The sequence below is a fragment of the Thermobia domestica genome, chromosome 8, assembly GCF_964235325.1.
Source record: "Thermobia domestica chromosome 8, izTheDome1.hap1.1, whole genome shotgun sequence".
Classification (NCBI taxonomy): Eukaryota; Metazoa; Arthropoda; class Insecta; order Zygentoma; family Lepismatidae; genus Thermobia; species Thermobia domestica.
The window spans coordinates 159047084-159070504 of record NC_137461.1 but is presented as its reverse complement, the minus strand read 5'-3'; the positions used below and the strand labels follow the sequence as shown (position 1 = coordinate 159070504).

At 37.0% G+C, this 23421-nt stretch overlaps 1 protein-coding gene across 2 annotated transcripts in view; it reads left to right on the top strand.

The window, feature by feature from the left end:
- The window catches only part of LOC145693311 (clavesin-1-like), an 88889-nt gene that overhangs the window by 40873 nt on the left and 24595 nt on the right, over window positions 1-23421 (top strand). For both annotated transcript variants that reach the window (XM_081769182.1, XM_081769181.1), the window contains exons 3-4: window positions 14973-15123; window positions 19486-19679. In XM_081769182.1, coding sequence (XP_081625308.1) covers window positions 14973-15123; window positions 19486-19679 — 345 coding nt within the window. The remainder of the gene's footprint in view (window positions 1-14972; window positions 15124-19485; window positions 19680-23421) is intronic.

The following is a 23421-nucleotide window of genomic DNA, read 5'->3' as shown; positions in this document are numbered from 1 at the left end:
CACAAACGATTGGCATAGGTTTTGTTTTGAAATTCCTAGGTGGGGGGGGCTGCCGTTTCCCCAGCCCCCCCACTTTAAAACCCTTATAACTTTGTACCGGAAGTGGTACAAACGAAAATTTTTGCGGTACATTCCGGCACAAACGTAGCACAAACGATTGCTATAGGTTTTGTTTCGAAATTCCAAGTTCGGAGGCTGCCGTTTCTCCAGCCCCCCCAATTTAAAACCCTTATAACGTCGTACCGGAAGTGGTACAAACGAAAATTTTTGCGGTACATTCCGGCACAAACGTAGCACAAACGATTGGCATAGGTTTTGTTTTGAAATTCCTAGGTGGGGGGCTGCCGTTTCCCCAGCCCCCCCACTTTAAAACCCTTATAACTTTGTACCGGAAGTGGTACAAACGAAAATTTTTGCGGTACATTCCGGCACAAACGTAGCACAAACGATTGCCATAGGTTTCGTTTCGAAACTCCAAGGTGGGGGGGCTGGCGAAATGCACCTGCTTGGCAGAACAACTTCTACTTGCCATCTAAGCTAACTTATAAGTGCAGTTCATTATAATTCGCGAGACTACGAGAATTATAATAGTCATCTTTGTTAAAAACAATATATAGCTATTGTTTTCGGTTAGTTCATTGCTTTTAGTGATTCTTTTAGATTTTGTTTCTTTGCATATGCTCTCCCCTTTCATCTAACGTTTATTGTATCATTTGGAACATCAATGCTAGCGCCACTTTATAGGAGAATATCTAATGTTCTAGTCGACAAGAGGTTCAAGTTCACAAAGTCATCGTAATTACTGAGAACACCAAAGGATTAAATCGGAATGAAGCGGCCAGTTCCTTTCCCCTGTGAATCACCAAGTTGTCAGGTGGCGCAGACTTTTGGGTTTTCTGGTATTGAATGTGTCTTTATGCGATTCTCCGCATCTGAAACATAGTTTTGGTTGAACACAAGTGGGTGGGGTGACCTTACTGGTAGCAATTCCAGTACGGCTGAAATCTGGCCCCGTGAGTGAAGCTTAGACTTTTGTACTTGTTTCGATGCTTACAGAGATGACAGCGTGAATCTGTTTTGGGTTAATGGAGAAGATTTTGATGAGTGAAAGTGGGCCTTGCTGTGAGTGTATCCTTGTGGCTTTCGAGAAGTCAAATCGTTTCGGTTCGTGTCTTCTTCGATATCTTAAAAGTTGATGTCGAGGTCCTTTCCTTTGACAACACTAACACACATACATACATACATACATGCATACATACATACATGCCAGGTTGTTGTGGTTCCAAATGCTGGGCGGCTGTGTTCTTTGTGTGTTTCAGATGATGTATGTGCAAATTTTCTTCTCTGTTAGTATGACTTGTTCTTATGCACTGTTTTTCCTTATTTCTTGTTATTCTGTTAGGTAGTTTTCAACACTGCTAAGAACTACCTTAGGACAGAATTTTGTTCTGTGTGTGTTTCTAGGAAGAGACTGACATGATTACTTGTCCCAAACACAATGTTTAGGCAACATGTGTCTTCTTTGATACTGGATGTGGGGATTTGGCTTCTTTTGTCCTAGCTTGCTTGATCATCTTGTACGCCGTTCCCTACACCCTTGAGATCCTGATAGAAGAATTCTTCCTTCGTTTTGTTATTGATGTGTAATGTGGTGGGTAGTACTAATTCAGCCTAGGAGTCTGCTGCATCTTCTGATTCAGTGGTATTGTCTTCTTGTACGGAGTGAGTTTGAGTTTTAGAGGTAAAGGTTTCTTGCTTTTTATTTTCTTCTGCCCATGGTATTCTTTTATGTATGTATATTTGTGTGATTGTCTGTGTGGGAGATGGTCCTGACAAGGGCCGTTCTTGATGCGTTTGTTTGAGGGAGAGCTGGAAATCTTAGTGAGAGAAAACAAACGTCCTGAATTACCAACTATCATTAAAGACTATCCAACAAGGATTCCACAGCGAATTTAGACTATCCAAGGGATCATCACTGCAAAGGCAATCTTTTTCTTTCACCAGAATTGACCAGCGTGGGAGTGTTGTGGTAAGCACAAGTTTTTCTGTTACTAGCGGGTAGCTGAAGTTATTAGAGGCACGGTTGTACGTAGAACTGCTTGCACTCGATACGCTGTGTCGTCTTCTGCGTATGATCGTGGGACTTAATGCTCTGCAACGACAAGAACAGCCTTCATTCTTGTTGGTGAAAGCAAACTTGCTTAACCATATACTGTTTCGCTTCTGTCTTCTTGCTTCTTGTTAGCAGGAGCTTGCAGCTCCAACTTTTGTTGAAAGAAACTGGTTTTCTGGTTGGTGAATGACGTGATCCGAGCTGTACGTTTTACTCTTCTCGCTGTCTTGAAGAAAATCCCGCAGGCTGAGTACGCCGGTCTACTACTTATTTCTATTCTTCGATACTCTGCGGATGCGCTATTGTTCCTCTGCTCTTTCACATTTGGTCGTAACTTCAGGAAAGATCGTGTTTTGTTATGGGTGTTTTTCACTTTGTAATACAGTTTGCCCATTTTAAACGTCTCAATCTTAATAGTCACATCATATTTGGGAACTTCTATTTAATGTGTTGTTGAATCTTACTTAACTTTCCTGTATTCACTTATTTGTTCGTGTTTCCTTCTCTCTTCGGTATTTTCCTCGAAACTTTATTTCTAAATCACTTCTGCCTTTGTTCTCTCTACGAGCGACTGCAAAACGTTTGCATTCATGCAACTGGCGAAATTATATTATTTATAGGGTGGCCTAAAAGTAGGTATACACCCCTGGATTGATCAAGTGTAACATTCTAGTTTATGGGTTTATTTGCTTCGGCTCTTCCGAGTTTAAGATTTAAGTAAAACACATTAAGAACAAGTAATAGAGACTAAATTTAGCTGATGGATAATAAGAAATGATATGAAATGCAATACGGTACTGTATACCTACTTTTGCGCCACCCTGTATATTATGTCTTATGTACTAGCAAATATCGCTATATAATAGTGCTCTGACATTTTTGCTGCCTCCCTCTGAGCTCTCCATAGAGATATATTGAATTCCTAAAATGAAGCGACACATGCTTAGGGTTGCCAACAATGGTGTTGCACATTCAAAGTTTATACAAAACGGTCAGGTTGTGATGGTCAGACGGCCTGGAACGGACACATCGGAAACAGCCTGACTTGACCGGTATTCGTGAGCTGCCTTTGTTAGTGTCTTCCAAAGATGGGGAAAGGATAATGAACCAATTCCAAACCATAAGATATGGGACGACCACACCTCAATGTCAGACGTCAAAGTTGCTACAAGATAGGTCTTAAATTATGGTATAGTTAACAGCGGACTTTTACAGACTTTAACAAGCATATAGTTTAACGTACACTGTTAGATATGTTCCTTCATAGCCGACGTCCTACACGTGTACCAATGTTAATCGCAAGACATCATCAGTTACGACTGAAATAAGCACGTGCTTATCATCATTGCACCTCCGAGCAGAGACACAACGTTGCATGGTTCGATGAATCACGATACTGCCTTCATTACGTGGATGACTGGGTCAGAATCCTTTATCTTTCAGGGGAACAGCTGCTCAATAAATGTATAGTAGAACGACGACAGGCCAATAGTGGTTACATGAGATTTAGGGGAACTTTCACGTGCTTATCCATGGTTCTGTAGCGGATGTATGCGGCTCCTAGCCATTAACAGCTCGTTCCTGATCATGTACACCTATTAATGTAGGTCATAGTGCCAGCTTGGATTGACATTTTTCAGCAGGACAACACTCTGTCACAAGGCCAACATTGTGCCGTATTGGTTCGAGGAGCACAGTAGTTAATTTTACTTGTTGTAATAGTGCCCAAATTGATCATATCTTAACCCAGTTGAACATCTTTGGGATGTTGTTGAACGTCAGATACGAGCTCATCAGTCCCCTTCTTGAGATTTACAGAAATTGACTTTTATGTTCAGATGAGGTGCACCATGTTTCCAGCTACCTATCAAGTCCTCATTGATCAATCTCAAACCGCATCGCTGCTGTCCTGCGAGTCAATGTTGGACATAGCAACATAAAATTTACTGTTTCATTCACAGATCCTATAGAATAAACTTTCTCAATGCTTTTGGAAATTCGCACGTTAGTCGGTGCATAAACTACTTCATTACTACTATTAAACGCTTCTTTGTACACTGGTATGGTGACACACCCATCTTTATTACCTCATTACACAACCATAAGGAAACAACTTCTTTAAAGGAACCTAGCACCTGTATCCCAGCGGAATCTCCTTAACTTTTTCAAATGATCACATCACATCATATCTTGGAAAATTCACCAAGTGAAGTGAAAACTTGCACGGGCTCGAACAAAGCAAGCTTTTGTTGAAAAAGATCCTAAGTTTTTTCCACGGCTTTTCTGCCTGGAAAGTTTTGGCCTTTTTAAAAATTCGATTTTAATGAAGAAATAACAATACATTTTATTTTTATTAGAACAGGAAGTAAATTAATTTATTTTGCAGAGGAAAATAAGAGTATAAGAATTCGGTTACTCAATAGGAAAGGAAAAAGGCAAATCAGTGGAAGCAGTGAGTTTTCTAGTTGGATCAAATTGCTTGTAGAGCTTTAAAACATACTTTTTAATCACAAGTGTTTTCGCAAATATGTTAGCAATAAGTAAGTTTTGAAAATGTAGTAGTTAGATTTCGTGGAACAGCATTAACGTTTACAAATTATGCAAAACTAAAGCTTCAAATAGTAACTTTTCAGAAGCTAAAGACACACTTTATATAGGAGATTATGCAGAACAAATATATCTATCTATATTCATAGTACTTGTCAAAATCCGAGAGGGGAAATAGCTATGAAAAAGGCAATACTGAAGTTTCTTATTTCAATCATGTTGACAAGATATAGCAATAAAGAAAGTATTAGTTCTCTGAATAATGAAGTTTTACCACCGTTAATCTAAGATCATAATCAAAACTTCTGTTAATATCTTTAATTTAGTAAACCGAACTCATATTATTTTAGGCTCTATTGGAATATCTAAAGCTCACAATAGTGTTCGCAACGGAGAACGAAATGCAAGCTAAATTTTAAAGCGAAACGAAACTGGTATTGTATCTGATTCTTGGTTTCTGATACGCATACCGTATGAATTTAGGTAACCTGTAAATCAGATATGGCGAGATGTATAACTTACACTGGACTAGATGCTTAGTCAACCAAACTGACACCATGGATTGCTTAACTTACACTTTCTTGGACCCGAAAAAATGCCAGTTTGAGAACCAATCATGGCAGCCAGCCTCTGACGGAACATGGAATTTACGAGTAGTGGATATAGTAAAGGCATTTTTATAATTGTACAATTCACTATAGGAAATAGACTTGAACAAGAAACTCATAAAAAGCCAAAAGATCCAAAATCTCTGGTTTCCCTTCAAAAGTTGCTTTTTTATGGGGGGAAAAACCTTCCATCCTTAAAAAAGCCAGTTGCTTTTTGCATCTCTAGTAAAAACAAAGTAACAAATTAGTAGAGTGAAAATACGGTTTGACCTGGGCAAAATTGCAACCTTTAGTTTTACACCTGTATTTTGTTTAGGTACCTCACCTGATGAAAATATCCAGAATCCGACAAAATCAGACCACGGGAACACCCTCAAAAACGGTTTTCAAAATGGCGGACCATGGTTTTTCGAAAAAATCCTAGACCGTTACGTTGGCGGCTCTAGTAGCCCTCTTAATTGACACAGAGACATAAATGATACCTCGTTGAAACGCTCATAGACCACAAATTCCAACGAAGTGACTTTTGTACCCATCATGCTCAACCCGTAGAAGAAGAAGAAAGTCGATTTTTTGTTTTTTTTAATTGATATTTCTTGAACCCTGGCAATATTGTACGTCCTCCTACGCCGGCAGAAAAATTCCTACGCGTAAACCAGACATTGGTAACAATAATATTAAAAAATGAAGGACGTAGGTTCAATAGTAAGGGAGATAAAGATTCGGAACCGCGGAACCAAGGAGGGTCACTGTATATTTTTTACTGAGGTCTAACTTATGTTTCTTAGATCTAGCATCCTCCCTAATTGTCACAGAGACATGAAGCATACCGCGTTGGAAAGCTTATGGAACCACCTTGGAAACGACGTATCGTTTGTGCCCCCTGTGCCCAACCTGTAGAAAAAGAAGAAACCTTTAAAAAATTGGGAAAATCTACACTTTTACCTTTCTTGGACTCTGGCAACCCTGATAATCGTTCTACGCATGAAAAAATCTTGTTTCTTTCTTTAAATCAAAGGTCGCTTTAATATAAGTACTATACATAAAACAAAAATATTCTTAAGCAAAAGAATGGGAATAACGAAAGACTTTGGGAGGCAAATTACACATCTACATCGTCATTGCCTACGCTAACACTGTCCTCACCATATTCGTTTAAACAGTTAAAACATTCAATTTCTTGACATACACCACCAGCAATAGCAAGTAGAAGGTCATACCATAATACAGTGTACAAGACAATGCGTTTTATAGAAACATAACACCTATATATAAAGCAAAAATATTCTAAAGCAAAAGAATGGGAAGACGAAAGACTTTGGGAGGCAAATTACACATCTACATCGTCATCGCCTACGCTAACACTGTCCTCACCATATTCATTTAAACAGTTAAAACATTAAGTTTCTTGGCACACATCACAAGCAATAGTATATGGAAGGGCATGCTTTCTTCAAGTACAATACGTTCTTGCACACCCGGTAACGCAGTTGCAATGAACCATGGTGAGCAAATTCCATACCCATCAAACACGATGGTTCATGTGTATTTACGAACCGTATACTCAGCAAATGATGCAGCGATATTGTCGTACGAACTGCCTTTACACCATGGTAGTCTAAGTAACTGAGATCCTCCGTCTAAGACATACAGAATATTGTCTGGCTCCGTTTCCTCAAACTGTGCGGTCTGCTGCTTGCTGAACTCTAGTATCGCATGGGCCAGTGGGGTTTTGTCTGCCTTACGCATCATGCTGGGTGACTCAAATAAAGCTGGTGGGTAGGCACAATTCATGCGCTAAGGTCTCCTCTAAAGATGTGCTGCCTGTATTAGCGACAACTAACAGTCTTTGAAACAAAAGATTCGAATCGACGGAGATATCGCTGCTGATTTTAACACTACTCGGGGATGCTAGAGTTTTGACTTTATCTGCACGTTTCCACTTCACAGTGAACAGGTCTTTGCCAGATAGTTTCTTCGCAAGCTCTTCTCCAACTGAAAATAAATTATGGACGTTGACTGAGGAATCCGCTGTGACGCCAGTGGCAATGTTTCTCAACGATTTGTCTCCGTCAAGTGGTGAAATGGGCTGCAGTCCTGCAAGAATGCGACGTGTGTCACTGATATCACGTGTCATTCTTGACGTTTCGACTTTTGTTGTTCGCTAGGGACATACAGGTATGCTGTATGAGTAAGAGTTTGCATCGCCAGATTGTACTCGGAGCATTCTGGCATTGAGAGCACCCACAAAGATCGTTGCATCTCCGACATTCCACTCCAAAGGGTTAGACCTCCAGTGGATTTTAGCGATCTCATCAGAACCTGCTCCATGACTAGATCAGAGGACAACCCAGCCCAATAACGGTTGCTTCTTCTAATAACTCCGAACCCATTTTGAAAGCTTTCGTGAACTGTTGGATTAACCGATGGCAGCGTTAACATTGTTTGCAGGTACAAGCACGTCGACTTCAAATAATTGAAGTGTCCTGCTGCAGCGAATATGGGAATGCACTCTGCTATAGCATCAAGGTGATCCTCCCAGCTTCCTGTTCGGTCTGCTGCCACAAATGTCCTTGCTGTAGTCAACATGCGCTGGTATGCAAGCCACAACTGACTTGTTTTTGATGTGTTAATAAGTTCTGACTTTCGGGCTTCTATTTTTTTTTTTCGGGCTTCTTGAAGAAGAGGTGAAGAACTAGCTCCAGTTACAGTAATCTTACCCGACATCAGACTCTGGTAGAGAGAGTAAGCAGCGTTGATAGTTCTGTGTTCCGTTGTCGGTCTCCAGAAAAACACTCTCCACAAGCAATGCACTTAATGCGAGGTCAACCATCATGTGCGCACGGAAGGCTCTTGCTACGGACTTGCCACTTAACATATGTACAACCTAATTTTCTCCATAAACCTCATGCAAGATTTCACGTAAGCCTGAATCATCCATCAGGGAACCAATTGCTCCTAGTAGAAGGTTCATCAGAGTATGAAATGAGCCCAACAGGAGAACCGTGTCCTTAATACTGGTGTTATGTGCTTTGTCATCCAGGACACGTGAAGCTTTCCAAAACAGTGGTTGTCTAATGTAATGATTAGTGTGACTTTATATTTTCTCGCAAGATTATTCAGGTACACTAAAGTGGAATAGATGCATGACATTTCAGATCATGGATGGAGGTCAATAATCGGTAAGCAAAGAACAGTGGATTTCCCTGAATGATGAAGAGATGGATCTGCGTGAATGGCCTGCATCATTCCTGACCAGTTTGGTGTGCGTGACGGAAAGTGCCAGGAAAGTTTCCACAAAATATCCGGGGAGCTTTCGTTCGGTGATGGTGCTGTTACCAGTTCACAGTTGACTTTTTCAAGAACAGCCCTGGCTTCAGTGTATGCGTGAATGGGAACACTGGCAAGGGACTTCACATTAGCATCAGAGACGGGCTTCCGAAGAATGGTTAGACTGGTAGTAGTGGATGGAGTAATGGTCGACAACATTTCCATACCATGGAATGTGCCTAAACCACTCAGAGTTTGGAGATTATGGTCTACATTATCCGCTGCAAATAGGAGAGTCTGGTCTGCTGGCATTTCGATCACACGATTACCAAATGTACTTGCAGCACAGCGTTCAAACCGCTGCACTTCCGCGTATGAAGAGCAAAATCTCAGGTGATGCAGCGTGTCAATCAGGTGTTTCGATCGATAGTGGTGGTGCAGCTGCACAGCAACACCTAACTGCAGAGGAGCTAACATATCTCTTGGTCTGGGTGCTTGCATCAAACACTGGCCAATCGATGTTATTTTGGTTTCATTGTCCTTTCCGGCAAAAAGCGTGGCATAGAATAGTTTAAGTCTAGGTACTGAAGGAATTCCTGAATGGTCAAGTCGCTGGGTGAAGGATATGTATCACTTCCAGTTTGTAGTTTGGATTTTATGTCGCTTTTGATCAGTCGAGCCCGAAATTTTTTCGACGCTGACTGATTATCGGTGCAGTATTGTTGAGGAATTGCTTTACCTGTTCGAAAGTTGATACTACATGATCTGTGATAGACCTCAATCTCCTGCATGAAGATCAGATGAGAAGTACTCAATTCGACCTCGGACAGTTTGTGACCCGGTATCGTTTCGTTTATTGCAACACTTTAAAATGCTGTGTGGCAATGCTTGTGTTTTCACTCGCACATTTTCTGATTTCAACACGTGACGGTCATCAAATAAGACAGGCGTTCCGCAAAACAGGCAGTCACTGTTGCTGTTGAAGGACCCATCCGACGAGCAAGTAACTCGTTTTTAAATCGGCGATGACGTTTTTCTTTTTAGGGCAATCGCAATATCTTTTTTTTATCAATATAACGTTTGCGACAAGAGACATGAACCACCATACTTGTAGCGGCGAGAATGTTACTACCGCGAGCTTTACTGGCATTGTTCACTCCTTCACCTCCCTTTTCTTGAAGTGTGATGTTATCGTCAGGATCTAGGCTTCTGCAGATGATACACAAACGTGTAAGGGAATCAGCCATGGTTCTTCAGTGCCTAGGTTCATGCAAGACTATGATATGTAGAAAAGCTTATGGAACCCCATTTCCAACGACGTATCGTTTGTGCCCCCTATACCCAACGACTATAAGTTGCCAGAGCCCAAGAAAGTTAAAAGTGTAGATTTTCCCAATTTTTTAAAGGTTTCTTCTTCTTTTTCTACAGGTTGGGCACAGAGGGCACAAACGATACGTCGTTTCCAAGGTGGTTCCATAAGCTTTCCAACGCGGTATGCTTCATGTCTCTGTGACAATTAGGGAGGATGCTAGATCTAAGAAACAGAAGTTAGACCACAGTAAAAATTATACAGAGTGACCCTCGTTGGTCCGCGGTTCCGAATCTTTATCTCCCTTACTGTTGAACCTACGTCCTTCATTTTTTAATATTATTGTTACCAATGTCTGGTTTACGCGTAGGAATTATTCTGCCGGCGTATGAGGACGCACAGTGTTGCCACGGTCCAAGAAATATAAATTAAAAAAACAAAAATCCACTTTCTTCTTCTCCTTCTACGGGTTGGGCATGATGGGTACAAGTCACTTCGTTGGAATTTGTGGTCTATGAGCGTTCCAACGAGGTAATATTTATGTCTCTGTGTCAATTAAGAGGGTTACTGGAGCCGCCGACGTAAAGGTCTACGATTTTTTCAAAAAATCATGATCCGCCATTTTGAAACCGTTTTTAGGGGTGTTCCCGTGGTCCGATTTTGTCGGATTTTGAATATGTTATTCAGTAGTAATTCCTGAATCGAAAACTGTTTAAAAAGCTTGTGTTGCAATTTTGCCCAGGTTGAGGGTAAAATTGCTCTAGATTTCCTGGACTAAATCTAAAGATGAAAATTATGTACCAACCGTTCTTATGTGAGAATTTAAAGTGATTTAAATGTTTAAAAACATTTCTATATTTGTTACAATAAGCCTTTCTATTTACTCCAGTAACTAGACCCGCTTTACAGAGTGAAAGATCTCTAAAGTTTTACGTTACGAGTGTTATTCTCATTTCGTGTTATATATTGTGATAGTGTATGAAACATTCGCTTACATTCATGAATTCAAAAATACGAAAAAAAAAAATCCTACGTTCCATCCATCTCGTATGTTCAGTCTGAAAAGGAGAGCACACACTATATTATAGTCATTAAACGATAATATTCATAAGATATTGAAATGAATGTATGTGGTGGGTTTTATTGTCTCATTAAGAGATCCTGAAAAAATAATTTTCTCTAATACTTACGAAAATTCCCACGTTTCTACTTATATAATACTAATAACAATGATAATAAATAAAGTATGCTAAGAAAACTCAGACAAGTAGAGGGAAATTTCTTTTTACCAAGGGCACGGCCATGGAATATATTACATAACAAAACGACCAGCAGTCATAAACGAATTTAGTAACTATTATTGTTACTGAAAGAACAGTAACTACTCTCTTAACATTCATGATATGTAAAATCATGATAAAAATATATCCTTCCACTTCTTAAAAGTCTTATTCTTAATATGTGTAAGTAATAATATCTTAGTATTTGGCTTTGGTCTTAGTATCTGGTGAAATCTTAATATCCTAAAAAGATTTATACCGTACTTTTATTTGTTAATTTTATTCTATTTATGACAAAAAGTACAGGGATCTGTTAGATGTATGATCAGAATTTTCTTAAATAAAACTACAAATATATGTGACGTTATCGTATATTTGTCCTTTCTATCACATTTTCAATGCAATAAATTTTCTCCCTCCTACTGCAAATGTGTTGTATGTTTAGGTTATTTTTGTGTTTTTAACTTTTCTTACTTTGTTATACTTTCTTATTCAGTGAGATTTGTTCATTATTATCTCGAATACGAGGCGTGTTCAAAAGTATCGAACTTTGCCTTCCCGCGTAAACCAATGAAACGCGGAAACTTTCTTCAGTGCAAATGTAGAGAGGACACACATACGCAGTTGTGAATTTTTTCCAGCCCGCAGAAAGCGTCAGTTGCTGGCAGTCGGCTAACGAATGAAGACGTGTAGTGAGTGGTCGTCGGATTTCAGTTTTTGTGTAAAATAAGACAAACTTGAGCAGCGATATTGCATAAATTTTGCCAAAAACTTGGCAATATCCAAGCGGAAACCATCCAATTTGATCAGTACATTTAATTTTGAACGAGACTTTGAACATGAGGAAAGGATCTGTGAAATTTGATGCAGGCTTTCATTGGCAAACACATTTCTGTATGTTGTTAATCTTCCTACTTACCCGACGTGGCTCCGTGTAACTTCTGGTTATTTTCCAAGCTTAAAATGCCACTGAAAAGGATCCGTTTGAGTCAAGAGAAGACATCATGCGGAATGCGACGGTACGGTTGCTCGTCATTCCAAAACTGCGCTCCAGAAGAGTTTTCAACAATGGCAGGAGCGCTGGAGGGGATGTGTGCATTACCAAGGAGACTATCTTGAAGAGGATTAGTGTTTTGGACTTCCAAATCAATAAATGTATTTTTGCCAACCAAAAGTTCGATACTTTTTGGACACACCTCGTATTTCGAGGATCATTATTATCTACAGTCAACAGTTATTGTTACAACCACTTTGGCTTGCTTACATTAAATTCTGCAAATGTCCGTTGCAATAGGTAATCTCAATTACGTTTAACATTGGGGTTCATAACATTGTACGGTCGCCCAGATATGTACCTGGAGTTTTGACTATTATAGTTCCATTACTTGAGGTCCAGGTACTTATGTGGGTGACTGTAAAGCACAAAGTCTGCCCAGTTTTAAACGTTGCAACATATTAAATTGAAGATTACATATTTCCAACAATTTAGCTCTCTTTACATTTCTTTATTTCTGCAATAATAACAGAGTTGGCCGATTTCAAAACGGACTTTGTTTCATCCTGTATAATACTAATTACAGGATTCAGTGACAAAAAATGTACTTTTATTAGCAAATATGAGTAATACGAATTCAAAATTTGATGTGAATCGTTTGTAATCACCGTTTCATGAGCCTTTATTGTGAGAAACGGTGTTTCTGTAATGTCCAGGTGGCCATGTTGTGTGATGTCACAGGGCTAAATAAAGGGTTTGATGTTTGGGGTCTACATTTAAATTTTATCCTTAGGTATTAGTCTACCACGTCACCATGTATCACGATAATGGCATGTTTGTATCACGATTTGCAAGATTCTTCGGTTACCCTACCCCACTATTATCATATCGAGCTTTTACACACAGATAAATTGTAACAATTCTATTTCACAATCTGTTGAATATTTAATCATAGCTTTCAGTAATTAGTAATGAATTAAGCTTAAGGCTCAAAATACTAAAATAATACTATGAAACTGTATCATGAGGGACGTGTTAGTCTGCTGGCAAGAAAGAGACGGAGGGAGCGAGGAGGCTATAGTTAGTGGGCAGTATCAAAATAGAAAAATTGTACGATGGAAGCTTCTCATTGCAGCAGTGACCTGCCAATAATGAAAGAATACCTTTGATGATGAAGATATTATTAGTTCTTTCTCTACTACTACTACTACTACTATTACTACTACATCATCATCATTTGCAATGCTTCAGATAAAGCCGTAAACCTTCGTACAATCGGAGTATAAAATATTGATAATGAAAGGAAGCTTTATGAAGGTAAACTGGCAGCGCCATTATATCTAAGGTACAATTTCGGCATTGCAGTGGAAGGAGAAAAACCTTGAAAAACCCTCAGAGATCGGCGAAGCATGTCCGAGACCTTCCTATTACTGAACAAGAAGTCTTACCGTTTATGTATCCCTGTTCCAGCATTGTTCAGCAAAATTAAATGTTTCCCTTGTTTAATAAGAAATTTTACATTAGAACAAAAGCTGATGATGAAAGCAGAAATTAATATTTTAAAATTATGAATTTATCACTTGATTAACTAAGGGGACATGCTAAAAAAGAAAATTAATGAAGCTTCCATCCTGCTTAAAGAACTCAATTATTTTAAATGAGATAAGAATTCGTTCAAGATATTTGGATACAGAATTTTTTTTTCTTTAAATCTAGAAACTTTAATTTTTGATAATGTTATAGTGTGCAATTAAAAAGGTCTTGTATAAAAAACACGGACATTAAGCAAAAATGATTAAACAGTCTGGAAGCTTCGGAAATAATGGGTGTGCAGAAGAAGAGAAAATTAGCTTAGCCGCATAGAAAACGAATGATAGGTTGTTAAAAATGGTAGTGGAGAAAAGAGTAATTCTAGATTAATTGAAAAGAGGAAGAGAAACTGGTTGGGAAATTGGCTTTGAAGGAACTGTATCATGAAAGACATGCTAAAGGTGGCAGGAAAGAGGAGGGAGCGGAAAAGGCCACAGTTGATGGATGGCATCAAAACAGAAAAATTATACGTGAAGAGGAAGATGTTAGCTGAGGACCGTGAAGTATGGAAACTTCAGTTGCAGCAAGTGACCTGCCAATAATGAAAGAATACCTAGGATGCATAAAAAGAAATTGCTACATTACTATAGTTTTGAGTTTCCTATTTTGCATTCTTATCTATCCATGCAATACATAAGAAATTTTAACGTCCAATTCAGCCCAAATGAAATAAATAAATAAATAAATAAATAAATAATATATATATATATATATATATATATATATATATATATATATATATATATATATATATATATATATATATATATATATATATATATATATATATATATATATATATAACCGATTTGCGCAGACCGATCCGAAGTACTTGAAGAATATTGTGGAAAAACGAAATAGATAACAATAGTTAGGGACATATTTACAAAGGTGTATTGCAAAATGATTTTCTCATGAGTCTTTGATTTCTATTAGTATTTTTTTTAATATGACATCTAATTTGTATTTTAAGGGAGACGTTCCTAGAAAGAATACAAAATGGAATTATCTAACGAATCAGAACAACTGACTCCAAAAATAGCAATCTTGACCTCTATTGTAATCTTTATTTACTCATAATACTTTCTCATTAATCATTAATGTATATTATTGACATCAAAAGATCAGCATTGATAGTTTATAAAAGGTTTATTAATTATTATACGTAGTAACCTTAAAAAAGCTTACAGCATATGAATTTTGTTAAACACTGTATTGTTCTTTCTTTTTGTAAAATTATATTATCTAATATTTTTGGCAGGTTAAAAACTACCATGAATTCAAGATTAAGAATGCGGAATATTACAAGGAAGTAGATGCAGAAAAAATTAAGAAAATAGTACGGAGCGAAGTAGTTCAAGTTGTAACGAATAGGGACCATATGGGCAGGCGTATTATAGTACAAAGGATAGGTACGTATTAATGGGCATCTCTACTTATTCTTACATTAAATTAATCGAACATTGCTCATATATTTAAGACCATGTAATTATTATAGTGTTTTAGTTCTTGTAAAGAAATTTATATTTCATTAAATGAATCTAGTGTTTACTCTTATCTATAATTGACGAGTCGCTGTAGAAAACAATATAAGTACCAACTTAAAATTGTTTCACTTATTTTAAATACGTTTATGCCTTAGTTAGATTTTCATACTTGGTTATATGCTAGGTTGTATTTCCAAGCAATAGTATTTTCTATTTTTTTAACTCTTAGGCACAATTTACTATCTTTTGTCTCTACAGTAACTATTGAGTTTGTATTTGGCACTTGCATTGTTTTCTACAGCGAGTTTTCAATTGTTCCCGTCTACTCTTTCGCTAGCATCTTCGAGAATACATTAACATATTAAAAATTCACTAGATATGTATTAATATAACTTGATCGAAAATAATAATAAAAAACATTACGAGAAAGAAAACGAAAATTAAGAAAACGGTTAAAAACCTTTATCAAATGTATACAAATTCAACATATGAGTGAAAATACCAATATTTGTATATTTCAAGCTCTTGCAGGCAAAAGCAAGAGATGAAATTATATTTTGTTTATAAAACGGTTCTTACCTTATATAGAGACTAAAAGATTAAATCAATTATACTTTGGATTTTCCATGTTTACTAAAAAGACAAGATTGCTAGTTGTATTCTAGGGATTATCAGGAGTATGCATATGCATCCTTCATGTTCTATAAATATTCTATTTTACCTTAGTCATGGAAATTATACAGAACTTAAGTTTTGATACAACTTGCCCTTTCCGAAGTTGCTTTCCCCGGTTTTTCCTTCCTACATCTGATCCTAACTATCAGGCAAGTGAACAGTTTCTATGGCAACAGCACGTTCAGCCAATTATAGTGGCTCATTTCTCCCGCTCTGCAATGGTAAACATGGCACCCTTTCCACACGTTGCCAATTTCAATATAAATAAATAGACATTGTTTTAGTCGAATGTCAACTTGAATAGTGACCTGCTAGTTACTGAGAGCATTCTTTTCAGTTCTCTTTTGTGTAATTTAATTTTATAAAACTAACATTTACTTGCAGTGAGTAATTCCGTGTTTCAATATCCAATGCAAAAGCTGGCAACACAGCACTGAGCACCACGTGTTCACAACAAGCTGCCAGAAAGGGCAAGTGATGTACATTGTAGTGTAATGTTTTTATTATTTTACATCAACTATACTGTTTCTTGCATAAGGACCTACGTTCAAGTTAAGTTTCATAAAAGAATTTTCGCTATTCATATCTACACAACTTTTGTATTATGTTATCCATCTTTACACAACAGTTATGTTCGTTGCTTTTTAACATGATTCGGTTCAAAAACAGGAAAATGTATTAAACACTGCATATTAAAAATCTATTAAAACAGCATGTAACATTTTGCTATCAATAACTTACATACTGAAAGTTTAGTATGTTTATCTTCTTTGAGGAAGCTAATTAAAAGTAGAGAGAATAGAGAAACAACCATTGAGAACAATTGCTAACTGTGGTATAATTAAACACGAGGAAAATTCTAAACAAAAGTTGTAAGTTAATTGTAAACATAAATTCAATATTATCGTTTAAGCTCAACCAATATAATTTTTATTTGTTTAAATTATGTATAAAATTGGGTAACAGTTTATTAACGAAGTGCAATATACTTTTAAGAATCTACATATGTCTATATATATATTTAAATTATTATTCTATGAAGTTAAATACTAAAGAATATTGAAATACTGTACCTACAGGTCTGCAAGGACATAAAATATCGCATCTACTTTAATAGCACGTTCCAAAACACCTCTCGAGGGCTGCATGTCCACGTCATTTCTAACCGCAATTGCACCTGCAGATAAGAGACAAACTTATGTATAGCTTATTTGTCCTATAGCTATTATGGTTTGAAATATAGTATAAAATATGGTATAATAGCAACCATTAGCAATATATATATATATATATATATTAATTGCTAATACATAGTTTGTAGTTTTGTAAATCCTATATGATTGCGATCAAATTTAAGATACTAAATACAACACAACACTATTGTAACTAACTAACTGTACTAGAGCCTGTCTATTCCACCTGTGCCCAAGGAAAATATGCGAACTATAATTTGGCCCCACACTTGCCACCTTCTGGGGGATTAAAACACTTTTCCTTAGGGAAAAGAAGTGAATGACCTCAGATGTGTTGCCAATTTGTCATTCAGTCGTTTGCTCTTGACGAGTAAAAATCGTAGTCTACTTAGAATGGCTAACATGACAAAGCAGAGTAAAGTCCGTGAAGTAATTCCTTGTGGTAACGCTTCCGCATCCAACAATTGAAAGATCTCAGCCGCAGCAACTTGTCCCTTCTCTTTCAAGAGAGGTACGGGAAATCACAAATCGACAGCAGCGCCAGCAAGGGCACAGTTAAAATAGAAAGGCTCTAATTCATGGATGCAAATAACCCCTCGCCCGGTGCGAGTGGTTCATCGATGAGGGCGAGTTTTTAATATTACTATTAAAATACTGAAAGTAAGTAAATAGTTTCTATTTTGGGATGTGGGCTAGTAGCTTTTTTCTGGGGCTAGTAAAATTTTGTTGCTTATTTACATCCCTGCTCTAATTAAAATGCAATGAAGTACATGCACACGCAAATTACAAAATTAAATACATAATTACTTTAAAATATTGTCAAATTGACAATACAGTATGTGTAAAATAATTTCAGACTACATTTTTCCTTTATGTCGTTATTTATAAGATCTGAGCTTTTTCATTCAGAACGCAATGCTAATAAGGTAAAAGGTCATCCAGAGAGAAGAATGGGATCTTCAACAAACTCACGAAAAAGCAAAGAAAATCCAACGAAACACCAATTCCTGATTTAAGTTAAAACAAACATTTTAAAATACATTTAATAATAAAGTACGGACTACCGCACTGAAATTATTACTCCTATTTCTTAAACTAGGACATATCGTATTGCAATGATTCCGAATCATTTGTATTTGAAATATTTACAAAAATTATAATATACGTTATTCAGAAAATTTCGTCCCAAGAAAACTCATCCCCATGAGCAAATCTAATCCTTTTAAATACTTTCATAAGAAATACCCTATGCAATATTGTAGGGCTGCTAATAAAATTTATGAAATATGAACACAATCGTTTGAGTTAGTTTCCAGAAAATTGCCCGAGAAAGAATCACCTCAATTCCGAACCATTCCATGTGTATTTATAGAATATATTAGGGTTGTAATAGAATATGTACTTTCTTCTTTTTCTCTAGTCCATAGATATATTACTTAAATTTATGGCAGGTATACAGCTTTGTAGATATTAACATACTCTTACATCATGTTTGTTCAACTTCTTGAATATTTTATTGGAGTTTCTCTGATTTTATATATATATATATATATATATATATATATATATATATATATATATATATATATATATATATATATATACTCTTCCGATCTCTTCGCTTTCGTGAATAATTTTGTTAATTTTATTTATTTACAGTTTGTGTTTAGACCTAATTTTTCGCTCTAATTGTTTTTCAATTCCTTTAAAACACGTGAATTTTGTTCACTTTTCCTTCGATTCATCTATAATATTAAGTTGATACAACAGCTTATTTATATGTGGGGTGTTAATATGAAGTAATATTAAGCTGTAAGTTTAAGCATAGATTTTTTTATACACTTTGATTACCTAGATTCTGTAATTATTTTTATGGATCAAAATATCTTCAAAGAAAGAATCGGAATGGAAATACTTGTTGCATAACAACAACGAACAATATTTTGATAAAAAGTTACCAAAAGTATATAAACTTCTATTAGCACTAGCGTGCGCAGGACATTGGGAATGTGGGTGCCAGATCGAAAGTACCACCATATGGAATGTCGTCCTCCTTCCTTTCCCCTAAGAAAAGATAGCGTCAGTGCACCCGACGCTGCGTCGGCGACGCACGGTACACATGCAGACGGGAAATAATTTACACGTAATCTCTTCTCAGTTGTAATAATTCTACATAAAAAAAGTTTGTCTAATGGGGGTGCCAAGGCACCCATGGCACCCACGTTGCGCACGCCTATGTCTATTAGAAGTTACCAGAAAAAGAAAATGCCATTTCTATACCTACTAATATTACAATAAGCCCCCCTCTAGGGATCTGAGCCAGGTTTACAAAGAAAAAATATCAAAAGTAACTGACCAAAACTGCTAAGTCAATTTCTATTTACTTCCATGCTACTTAATATAATTTCTTTTTGTGAAGGTTTGTGGGATCCTGAAGAAATCACTGCAGACGAAATGCTACATGCAGGAATGTTGAGCATAGAGATCGGTCTGATGGAACCAAAAACTCAAGTTGCAGGTGGTGTCGCCATATTTGATATGGAAGGATTTGGTTTTTCACATGTTAGAAATGTAACTCCGGCATTTGCAAAACGTATGATTCAACTTCTTGCAGTGAGTGTTTAATATTTTTTTAATATATTAGTTTTATATAATGCTTATTCGATGAATCAGTACACACAACCTTTAAATTGAATTAAATTTCATTCAAGATTCAATCAACTGTTTTATAAAGAGTAATTGCGTTCCAATAGAAGTTTGAAGTGAAATAGAAAGTATTTTGGAAGATATCACTCAATGGTAGGAGCATGGACCATACATCGTGTTATTACTGAGTGACAATAAGATCTTGAGGCGCATATTCGGAAGTATAATTGAGGTGATGTTGTAAGAAAGGAAATTGGAGATTTAATGCTTAGAACTGCGGCAAGGACGAAGAATGCCTAGTTTCATCACTGAGGTATAATATATTTTCTCGGTAGAAATAATAAAAAGAAAAGTTGTATGAATGACGCATCAACTCCTCAAAACATTGTGATTTTGCTGTCGTAGAAAAGTGTTCTTGTTCTTCTACTCTTCTCAACATAAGGGTTGGTGGGCAACATTAAATAGCTGTATTTTCTGACTATTTAATATTATTTGTTTTAAAAACAATATGGCTATATTGGAGGAACTTTTCTTCTTCCCGATCAGCAGTTTTCCATTTTTCCATATCCTGAGCCAGATTTTTATTTTCATGTACCATGTTTCAATCGTGATCTTGTTCTAAATAATTTTTCTTCGATGATTTCCTCCATGGCTAATAGCCAGATTTCTCCATGTCTCGTAGTGTGTCCTTTCTCTTCTCGGAATAATCTTCAGTATACCTTTTTGTCTCCCATTATTTCCAACACTTTTTTCGTTCTATATTCCTATTTTACGCGGACATGATAACTTTTTAAATAATGTGCAGGTGCTCTCTTTAGTATGATCCAAATAGCGCTTTCTTAATCTGACAGAAATGCCCCTATCATTCGTATTTATTTGGTATGTCAATCCTGCAAAAATAGTAGTCTATCAAGTAAAATACACAGTATAACACTGTTCAACACTTTTCACTTTATTTTTTACAGAAACTAACGTAGCAGTCTTTTATTGATTGTTGGCCACAGAAGGCGAAAATCGCACTTACAATTTTCTCCTGGTTCAGGTTTCTGAGTAATTTGGCGTTTTATATTTTGCATATAACGCTGTGGGACATTATAAGTACATGATTTGAAATTATTGTTTTACACGGTACAAAGTGTCGTTCTTAAGTATTTGCTGCATATTCGACTTGGCGACAGTGTCTCATGAGTCACGGGAGGCAATAATTGCAAGTTGCAACTAGCTCCAGTTAACATCTCTAATTGTATTCGTGGCGTACTTCAAGCAGTAGTTTGGCAGACTGTGTTACTTGTGAACCAGCAGTTTGAAAGTAGTGAATAAGGGCATTATGGCTGTTGCACATATTGTTTTTATTGCGAAGTGTCAGTGATTCAAGGAAAGTGCAGCAATACCCCGTGTTTGTAAAAATTCTATGCACAGTGTGTGCGGACGTGATTTGTGATTCCAGGAAGCGGCCATTGACTGCTTAAGTGCGAAGAACATATTTACTATACTTTGGGTATCGTGTTGGAGACCAGAATAAATCATTGGCTCCTCCCGTTTGGTTGTAAGAGTTGTTCATCTACTCTCAATGCCTGGATGCATGGGAAGAACGTTTCCATACTCTTTGCTGTGCACGCCATTTGGCATGAACTAACAAACCATACTACAGACTGCTACTTTTGCATGCTACCCTGCTTGAAGAAAGGTATAAATACGAAGAAGAGGGAGATCGAATACCTAGTGATACCATCTGTCATTCGTCCATTGGCTCATGGAGAAGGATTGCCTGCCCCCCCCCCCCGGCTATCATTCCGGCGCAAAGTGATACAGAATGGAAGTGAAGGTGAACCTGCTGCACATACCAGTGGCACAGATCCTTCATTTGAGCCGAAAACCAACTATCCTGAATCACAGACTCACCCAAGTGGAGTTTCATGACCTGATTAGAGGTTTGGAACTGCCAAAGAATAAAGTTGCGCTCTTAGCATCTAAGTTACAGCAGTGGAACCTTCTGGAGGATACAGTTAGGGTATCAACTCTACGCGATCGTCAAAAAGATCTTGCAAAATATTTCTGCTGGACCCATGAGTTAGTGTTTTGCAATGATGTTCTAGGTTTGATGCAGAAACTGAAGATTCATACAAAGTAGAAGATTAGAGACAGTTTATAGGCGCCTCCGAAACAAGCCTTAAGGCTGTGCTCCAGCACAACAGTAAGGAGATATCAGCATCAATCCCTGTTGCTTATGCACCCCTAGGTAAAGAAAGTTATCCCATGTTGGAACGTGTTCTGGATCTTATAAAATATCGTGAACACAAATGGTTAGTTTGTGATGATTTTAAGGTGATCGCAATTTTGCTTGGTCTACAGGGTGTTTATACAAAGTATAGTTGTTACATATGTGAGTGGAATAGTCGTGCAAAAAATGTCCATTACACTCAAAAGGAATGGCCCCGACGAACAGCTTTGTTGCCAGGTGAAAAAACATTTCAAGTGTACCTCTTGTGAACCCACCAAGCATTGTGCTACCACCATTGCACATCAAACTTGGACTCATGAAGGCATTTGTGAAGGCCATGAACAGGGATGAACTTGCATTGGCATACTTGTGTCAAAAGTTTTCACGTCTAAGTACAGAAAAGATTAAGCAGGGAGTCTTTATTGGCCCGCAAATACGCAAGCTATTGCAAGACGAGGTGTTTGAATCTATTCTCAGTGCTGATGAGCTCCATGCGTGGCATTATTTCCGCAATGTTTGTACCAGATTCTTGGGCAAACACAGAACCGAAAATTACAAAGAATTAGTAGAAGAATTGCTATCTGCCTGCGAGAAACTTGGATGCAATGTCACTCAAAATGTACTTCCTTCATTCCCATCTTGATGTCTTTGCAATGAATTATGGATCTGTCAGTGACGAGCAAGGAGAGCGATTTCACTAGGACATTTTTGCGATGGAACAACATTACAAAGGAAAGTAGTCAGTTTCATGTTTGCGGATTTCTGCTGGATGTTCCAAGAGATGCTCCAGATGTTCCTTACAAGAAACAAGCAAAGAGACGGCGTGTTTAAAACAGATACTTTAGGTAACTTTTACTAATACAATTCGTCCTGTAGCGCTATATGCAAATTGTTGAGAGTGCTATTACACCGTGCCAGGAGGACGTTATATTTTTGGACCCATATGCAGTGTCCAAACATTTATAAGAGACAGCTATTTTTATTTCTGTGATTATGTTAATGTTTGTTAGTTTTACCTTTACAGTTTCATTATCATAATGTTATATGCAAAATGTGAATTGTGTAATTAGTACTAAATCTGAATTCGGAACACGTATATGTGTTTTTCGTGTTCAGAGCCCAAAAAATTATAAGGGACGGATATTTCTGATTACGTAATCATTTAAAAGTTTGGTGCCTTTTACCTTTACAATTTCATTATTATAGCGTTATATGTAACATGTAAATTATGTAATTAAAAGTAACCCGGAGCACATTTTTATTGTCAGTTTCGTGTTAAAATTGTTGCACAGTGTAATTGACGAGTCAGTAATGATAAATTCATTATATTATTATAATTATCATCATTAGTACCGGTATCCTTCTATTACTGACAAGCCACTGCCACAAGTTAGCAGCTTTCACGTACTACATTCTGCTAATCTGTTTCGCAGTAAGAATTGTCTTGATATAGTCCACTAGTTGTAGGCTTTTCCTTCCTTCCCATAC